The sequence below is a fragment of the Callospermophilus lateralis genome, chromosome 2 (genome assembly GCF_048772815.1).
Source record: "Callospermophilus lateralis isolate mCalLat2 chromosome 2, mCalLat2.hap1, whole genome shotgun sequence".
Taxonomy (NCBI): Eukaryota; Metazoa; Chordata; class Mammalia; order Rodentia; family Sciuridae; genus Callospermophilus; species Callospermophilus lateralis.
The window spans coordinates 154,243,895-154,253,043 of record NC_135306.1 but is presented as its reverse complement, the minus strand read 5'-3'; the positions used below and the strand labels follow the sequence as shown (position 1 = coordinate 154,253,043).

The 9,149-nt window shown below is 32.6% G+C and overlaps 1 protein-coding gene across 1 annotated transcript; it reads right to left on the bottom strand.

Moving 5' to 3' along the window:
* Positions 1 to 7,314: 7,314 nt before the first annotated feature.
* LOC143388937 (olfactory receptor 56B2) lies at positions 7,315 to 8,274 on the bottom strand. Its single transcript, XM_076842353.2, has one exon. It carries the CDS (start codon positions 8,272 to 8,274, stop codon positions 7,315 to 7,317), a length of 960 nt encoding a protein of 319 aa, XP_076698468.2.
* Positions 8,275 to 9,149: the final 875 nt, after the last annotated feature.

The window sequence follows — 9,149 nt, the reverse complement described above, 5'->3', positions numbered from 1 at the left end:
TTCCAGATATTTTTCTAAGCATTGTATGCTCGTTTGTTCTTAAAACAAGTCTGAGGATGGTACTATTTCATGTCCATTCTACAGGCAGACATACTAAGGCACAGAAAGGTTAGACAATGAAAGTCATACAGCCAGAAAGTGACAAAACTTGGATTTACATCCAGGTCACCTGGACCCAGTGTCTTTATTTTTAACAGCTACAATATACTACATCAATTTCTAAGCAATTAAAAGTTTGTAGCATAATTTTTTTTATGACTGGGATAATGAGAAGTCCCTTATGGTGACCCTGCCCTGGGTGAAGAGATTCTCTTTTGTACTTCTGTATGACTGAAGAGTATTCATTCTCGTGTGAGAGAATGACTTATGAAAGTACAGAACTGCCATCGGATTCTTAAGGGTCCCCCACAATATTTGACTCAAGTGCACATAATTGCAGGAAAAAAAAGTGTGCTCTCTATCCTGCTCTTGTGTTGTTCATGGAGCATGTTGCTTTCAAGACTTTTATTGGGTGCCCCCCAACCCTACTATATAGATAATTACTGCCATAATCGCTTCTTAGCCTTTTGACTAAGACCAAGTTTAGGTTATTAGTGCCATAAAATCAGGATCTTTACCTGATTTATTTAACAAAGTATCTCAAATTCCAAAATTATTGCCTGCCATATGGTAGATGCAATAAAAACATATCACCAAGGACCTCACCTAGACATGAGTCAGAAGCTCATTGCTGAGAAAGGAATTTTTAAATTCCATTTGAAAGTGGAGATAGACCAAGTGGGAAAATTGAAATAAAGATCCAAAAAAGACTTACATTCTTCTGTAAATTATGGTTATGCTGGTAATAATTTTATAGTTCTCATATTATTTCATAATATACTATAAACATTTTAATATTTATATATAAGAGATTATACGATATTTGTTTTTTTCCACCTGGTTAATTTCACTTACTACGTCCTCCAGGTTTATATATGCTGTTACAAAAAGCATAATTTCCTCCTTTTTAAATGCTGAGTAATATTTTCTTGTACACATATACCACATTTTCTTTATCCATTCATCTTTCAATGAATATTTGAGTTGTTTCCACTTCTCGGCTCTTATGAATAATGCTACTATGAATACAATTATGTGTACCTCTCTTTAAGATATTGATTTTATTTCTTTTAGCTACATACTCAGCAAAGAAATTGCTGTATCACATGATAGTTATATTTTTAATATTTTGAGGAACTTTTTTTACATAGTAAACATTTATTTACATATTAGTATAAACAATATTATTATTTTTGTTAATATTATAAACAAAAATACTCAAAAACATGTTATTTCAAAGAGACATCAAACACTATATAAAATTTGTTGAAAATATAAATATACTAGATTCAAAAATAAAAGGTTAAACATCCTTTAATATCCATTTGAACTTGATATATTAATTTTTGATGTATTTCTGAATTTTTTTGGCTTCAAATATATCTCTATCCCCATCTCTATCTACCTACCTAAATACCTAAATATTTCTTCAATTTTATTTTTGAACTTCCAGCTGAAATCTACTGAACCTGGTGACTGATGTTGGCAATATTTTAGGAAAAGTTTCACCAAGTATGAAACTCTGTATTCATTGGATTTCTTTATATCTACATATCTATATCTACCTGTCATTTATCTACCTATTTGCACACCTCTTAGATTTCATTTTTTGATTTCTAAATGAAATCCAAAGATCTTGGTAGTGTTACCAATATTTTAAGGAGAGTTTGTTTCCATAATGGCTTTACTAATTTATGTTCCCCTCAACAGTGTACAGCTATTCTTTTCCCCCCCTGTATCCTTGCCAGTACTTGTTATCTATTGTTGTTTTCAACAAGTTAAAGTCACTAGGGTTTCCTTTCTTTTTTATTTCTATTTATGAATAAAATTATACAGCACTCATTTTTCTGTGCCTGGTTTTTTCACTTAGCATAATTATCTCTAGTTAACGCTATTTATACATATGACAGATTTTTGTTCTTTTTATGATGGAAGAGTACTCTATTGCATGTATGTATGAATTTTTATCAATTCATCATTTTACTGTTGCTATTATGAGTAATATTGCAATATATTTGGTAGCCCAAGTGTTTCTTTGATATACTTTTGGAGTCTTATTTTTAAAAAATCCACACCCATTCCAAGGTTCTAAGTGAATTTCCTATACACTTTCTTCTAGTACCTTCATTATTTTGTGTCTTACATTTAAATCTTTAATTTATTTCAAATTGATTTTTAGAACTCGTAAGAGATGGGGCTCTATTTTTATTCTTCCACACATTTATAACCAATTAACCCAGCCCCATTTCTTGAAAAGACTATACTTTCTCTAATGCATATTCTTAACAGTTTTGTAAAAATTCAGTTGGCTCTGGATACCTGGATTAATATCTATTACCTGCTTTTGGCACCAAAACAGACATATTGACCAATGGTACAGAATAGAGGATACGGAGACAAACCCACATAAATACAGTTATCTTATACTAGACAAAGGTACCAAAAACATACATTGAAGAAACTTTTTTTTTCTTTTATCCACTACCTTAAGATACCTAGCAAGTTAAACACAGTGTGTTGCTAATAGGGACCCATGGTCTCTATTTAGCTGTTACTGATACTTGCTCTTTGTAGTCTAATTCCCTCACTGAAGTTTGATAAAAGTCCACACCTCTGTGTGAACCAGATCTAGAGGTAGACCTGAAATTCTCTGGGTGGTTATGAGGATTAATGGATATTTTTGATTTAGTTCTGTAGATCTCAAAAATATTCCATGCTACTTGTACTGTGTCCTTTGGAAAGCTACATATTTAAAACATCACCATGTGAGAGTCATAATTACATTACAAATTTTAAGTCAATAACCATTAAATTTAATGGAGTCTTATTCTGGTTGTTTCTACTTTTTGGCTCTTGTGAATAATAGATTATTATTATGATATAATAATAATTATTATTAAATAATATTTTAAGATAAAGAAAATCTATGCCCTAGATCAAAAGTTTTCAAATTGAATTTACAGTATAAATATGGCATTATGTTGAAGTGATTTTGATAGAAAGATTAATTCATTGCTCTTTTCATGCCTTCTAATGGTAGATCCACTTAATTTTGTTAATTCATGTAGGTTGTTTCCACTTTTGAACTAATAGTGTTATTATAAAAATGTACGCACAAGTTTTGTGGAAGGTTATCCAAAATAAGGAATGAGGGTAAAAATTAGAAGAAAGATCTATGGAGTAGACAAAGGGATTGATGGTGAGGAAGGAAGCATAGAATAAAGAATGAACATTGGAAAAAATCTGACCTAACTTTCCTATGTACCTGTGTGAATATATCACAGTGAATCTCACCATTACATACATGACAGTAATTTTTAAAAAACTGTAAGTAAATAGCAGAAAGATTATTAGAGCAGAGGGAAGGGAACTGTGGGAGGGAGAAGAGAAGGCAAAGATAAAATACTGGTGACTAAATTAGAAAAAAATTATATTCCATGCTTGTACAATTTTGTCAAAATGAATTCCACGATTATGTATAACTAAAAAGAACCAATAAAATAAAAGAACAAGTTTTTGTTATAACGGTTGCTTTCCATTATGTTTGGTCTATACCGAGGAACAAAATGCTGGGGTTTTTTCCCCCCATTGTTTTTAACTGCCTGAGTAATTGCCAAACATTTTTTTCACAGCTGTTCTACTACTTAACATATCAATAGCAATATATCTATATGCCTATAAACACTTGCTGATTTCTAATTTTTAATGATAACTATTTTAGCAGGTATAATTATACATTATTATAATTTGACTTGACTTTGCTTAATATTGATGACTAACGATGCTGATCATATTTACAGGTATTCCTTGGTGATTTGTACATTTTCTTAGAGAAAGTTGTATTCAAATTCTTTGCTCATTAAAAATTGACAACCAAGTTCACTTTCTTCACTGCAGAATGTGGAACTCAAGATTCTTAAATATTCTAAGATGCAAAAAAGTCTTAGCAAATAAAAAAATTGAGATAATTTCTTATATCTCATCAGATTATGATGGAATGGAATTAGAAATCAACAAGATAAAAACAAAAACTGTCTTGGGGCTGGGGTTGTGACTCAGTGTTAGAGAGCTTGCCTTGCATGTATGAGGAACTGGGTTCAATCCTCAGCCCCACATAAAAATAAATAAATAAAATAAAGGTATTGTGTCCATCAACAACTAAAAAGATTTATTTAAAAATCTATCTTAACACTTGGAGATTTAAGTCTTCTTCTTCTTGAGAAATAGATCACAGTAGAAATCAGGGGAGACATAAAAAATTTTTTGAAACAAATGAGAATTGAGGTACTACATATCAAATGGGGCAAACTACATTTAAAAAGTTTATAGCATGAAATCCCTACTTAATAATATGTAAATATTAATATATAGAAAGGTTGCAAATAAATTAAATTTATACCTCAAGGCCTTAGAAAGAGAAGAACAAACTAAGTCTAAAATAAGCAGAACACAGGAATTAATAAATTTCAGAGCTGGAAATAATGAAATTGAGAATACAAGAAGACATAAAGGAACAATACAACAAAGAAATGGCTCTTTGACAAGATAAACAAAATTGATAAACCCTTAGCCAAACCAATCAAAAGAAAGAGAGAGAAGACCCAAATCAACAAAATTAGAGAAGAAATACAAAATGTTAATGCAGATACTTTTAAAATTCAGAGGATCCTTAGAAACTATTTTGAAAATTTGCACTCCAGTAAACTAGAAAACGTGAAGATAGAGACAACTTTCTGGATAACATATCATCTACCCACATTGAATCATGAAGATGTACACAGCTTAAACAGACCAATATCAAGCAATGAGATTCAAACAACCATTAAAAGCCTTTCAACAAAGAAAGCCCAGAACTGGATAGATTCCAATTCAGCTAATTTCAATCAGACTTTTAGGGTAGAACTAATGTCAATACTCCTCAGATGACTCCATGGGATAGAAGGGAGGGGACACTTCCAAATTTATTCTATAAAGCCAATATTACATTGATATCAAAATCAGACATAGACACATCAAGAAAATAAAACTATAGTCCAACATCTCTGATAAACATAAATGCAATAATTCTTAATAAAACTTCGGCAATTGCATTAAAAAAACATTAAGATGATCACCATGTCCAAATGGGTTTCATTCCAAAGATGCAAGATTTCTTCAAAATAAATGAATTGAAAAATGTAGTTCACCACACAAATAGGATTAAGAATAAGAATTATATGGTCCCTCTCCATAGATCCAGGAAAAGCATATGACAAAAATGATGGATTCATACATGTCAAAAACAGTGGAGAAAATGGTGATAGAAGAACTTACCTCAACATTATAAAGGTTATATAGGACAAACCAATGCAAACATCATAGTGAATAAGGAAAAAAAGTAGAAGAATGAAACTACATCCCTGTCTTTCACCCTGTACAATTCAACTCCAAGTGGATCAAAGACCTAGGAATTAGACTAGAACTCGGCAATTTCTAGGGAGAAAATGCCATTTCAGCATTTCAACATTTTGGCAAAGGCACTGACTTCCTTATAAAGCCTCTAAAGTACAAGAAATAAAACCAAAAATCAATAAGTGGGAGGGCATCAATTGAAAAATCTTTTACACAGCAAAGGAAACAAGACTATGAGATAGCCTATAGACTGGGAGATCTTTGACAGCTGCTTCTCTGAAAAGGATTAAAATTTAGAGTGTATATCTATCCATATCTATATCTATATCTTTAAAAACTTTACACCAAGAAAACAAATAACACAATAAATCATCCAAAGAAATAAGCAGATGTGTCTAAAAAGCAGAAATACAAAAGACCAACATATACATGAAAAAATATTCAACATCTCTTGCAATCAAGGAAATGCAAATCAAACCTACATTAAGAACTCACTTCACTCCAGTTAAAATGGCAACCATCAAGAATACAAATAATAATAAATGCTGTTAAGGATATGGGGAAAAAGTGGCATGCTGTCGATGAGACTTCAAATTAGTACAAACATTTTGGAAGTAGGATGGAGATTCCTCAAAGACTAGAAATGGAACCACTGTATGACCCAGTTATAGCCACTCCTTGGTATTTATCCATAGAAACTAAAAGTAGCATTCTACAGTGATTCAGGAACATTGATTTTATAACAGCCGTTTCCAACAGCCATGTTGGGCAACGATCAACAGATGAACAGGTGCCCTTCAACAGATGATGGATAAAGAAAATGTAATAGAGTTACACTTACTCATAAAGTCAAATGAAATTATGGCATTTTATGGTAAATGGATCAAATTGGGTAAGATTATGCTAAGTAAAATAAACCAGACTCAAAAAGTCAAGGATTGAATATTTTCTCTGATGTACTGATGCTAGACCAAACTAAGGAAAAACAGTGTTCAGAATTCCATGGAAATAGAAAGGATATTGTGGAATATGATTGCAGGTGATGGGGAGGGAAAAGGAAAAGAGAGAAATGGTGGAATGAAATTGACCAAATTGTGCTGTGTACATATATGAATATACCATAGTGAATTCCACCTTTAGGTGTATCTGTAAAGCACCAATTTTAAAAAGAAAAACTATAAATGCGTAGAAGAAATACCAGTAGAGTAGAAAAAAGAGGACAGAAGGATCTAAGTGAAAAGAGAAAAAGGAAGTACAGGGGACTGAAGTGAAACCAATTATATTCCATGCATGCATGATTATGTCAATATAAACCCCAGTATTGCATATACCCATAATGCACTAATAAAATATAAATTAATTAAAAATAAGGACATATAGTAAGGCAAATAAAAATACAAATATAATTTATACTCTATCAATAATTAATAAAAAAAGACTAAACTGTCAAATTTAAAAGTAAATATCGGTAAGTACCTGATCAAACGACATCTATTCATCATCCTCTGGACGTTCTACTTATAGAAGTCATAAAACATAATGAAAAGTATATTCTATATATCTTTCCCTTAGATTCCTTGAAACAAATAGCAGAATTATGTTATTTATTGTCTTGAAGATTTTTTTCTTGACGTACAAAGATTTCAAATAAAATTTCCCCATGTATTGTTCTCCAATTATGATTGTTACCATAATTACTTGTGATAAATGAAAACTTGCCACAGTGTCAATATTATTTATTTTTCACATTTACAGTCACTGATAAATATAAAGGGTGAGTATATAAAAAAATAAAATAAAAAAAGACTGAGTATCTCCTACATGTTAGTTGCCCTTGATGTTCAGCCCAAGCACCTTGCATAATCCCTGCCTGAGCTCCTTGTTCTTGAGGGCATACACCATGGGGTTGAGAGCAGGAGGGATAACATTGTGTAGAACATTGAGTAGAACTGGGATGAGGGGAAGTTCCATTCCTGCACTATGAGTGATGGAAATAACAACAATGACAGTGTAGAAGAATAGAATTAAGATGAGGTGGGAAGTGCAGGTACTTAAGGCCTTGGATGCAGCTTCTTTGGAGTTTAGCTTTAGTACAGACCAAAGAATCAAAGCATATGATACAATAATCAAACCCAGATCACTTCCCATAATCAGCCAAGCCAGAAATATCTGATTGATACTGTTGATTTTCCTGTCATCACAGGAGAGGCTAGTGACTCCAAGATTAGAACAAAGACAGTGCTCAATTTGATTCTGAGAACAGTAATTTCTCTGAGCAGCTAAGATGGGCACTGAAATTGGACACAGACTGTTTCTAACTGTCATGAACAAGGTTGCTTTGATCACAAAAGAGTCAGTAACTATTGATGGATATCTCAGTGGGCGACAAATGGCTACATACCTATCTATAGCCATGCAGACAAAGATGCCTGACTCCATGGCCACAAAACAATGGATGGCATACATCTGAGCAAAGCACTCAGGGAGGCTGATGGCCTTAGCACTGAACCATAAGATGGCCAAAATCTTGGGCATGATGGTGGTAGCCAGGCCCATGTCCACCACAGCCAGGATGCCCAGGAAATAGTACATGGGCTGATGCAGACTTGCTTCTTGGTAGATGGTGGTCAGGATCAGGATGTTGGCCCCAAGGGCTAAGAGGTAGAGCAGAGCCAGGGGAAGTGAGAGCCAGTGCTGCCAGCTGTGGATGCCTGGGAATCCCATCAGTATGAACTCAGAGACCTGGAACTGAGAGCTGTTGGAATCTTTGAGATCCTGGAACATCCTTTAGTAAGAGGGAAAAAAGCTGAATGTTACACCTCTTAACTGTCAGTGTGAGAGTGTTGGAAATTGCCTCACCCAGGATAATAATTCTTTATCATTGATACTGTGTCTGTATCATTCCCGTTCTGATATTCACACTCAATTTTTCTTACAAAAATGAAACTGTGATAAGAATAACATTCTCATTCTCATCCCTAAAATTCCATAATGTAGCTCAAATTTTTCTTTCTTCTCATAAGTGAAGAATAGACTATTAAAGAAAATCAATATTTTGTTCACGACCTTCAAGTAGAAAGTCATTGAATTACAACAGTATGGACATCATTGCCTGACTGTGAGATTTGGCTTTGCTAATAAGTTGGTTGCTTTGAGACCTAATATTTAGATTTGTTAGAAGCTTTCATGCATGTTGACTTCTTCTTTAGGAGCTTAGATTATAGGACATATGTTAATGAGTTCTTTTTTATTCAGGTACATGAGACTTAATAAAGTACCAATAGGCTCTTTTAAATTTTGGTAAACTTGTATGAAGCAATGTAGACCCACTTTATACTAAGGACACTGATGTACCAAAATTGTAAACACCTTTCTAAAGCCAAGCAAGTATAAAAGGCCATAATGTAGTTTAGCAGCCCCAGTGATCTTTAAATTTCATTAGTTATGTTTTATAGTAATTTATACCTACTTGATCTACTTGAACATATTTTTCTTGAAGTCCTTATAATCATGCTTCAATCAATGAGCATATTTTTTTAAAAAGCACAAAATATATGCATTTATATAACTGCTTTCATAAATTTCTTACTAACATCAAAACATTTTCTACTTAATATACTTCTTTAATATAAATATTTGCCAATATTTTAGTGCAAAAA

Coding starts and splice junctions, on each gene's coding strand:
- LOC143388937 (XM_076842353.2), bottom strand. CDS start 8,274: ATGTTCCAGGATCTCAAAGATTCCAACAGCTCTCAGTTCCAGGTCTCT.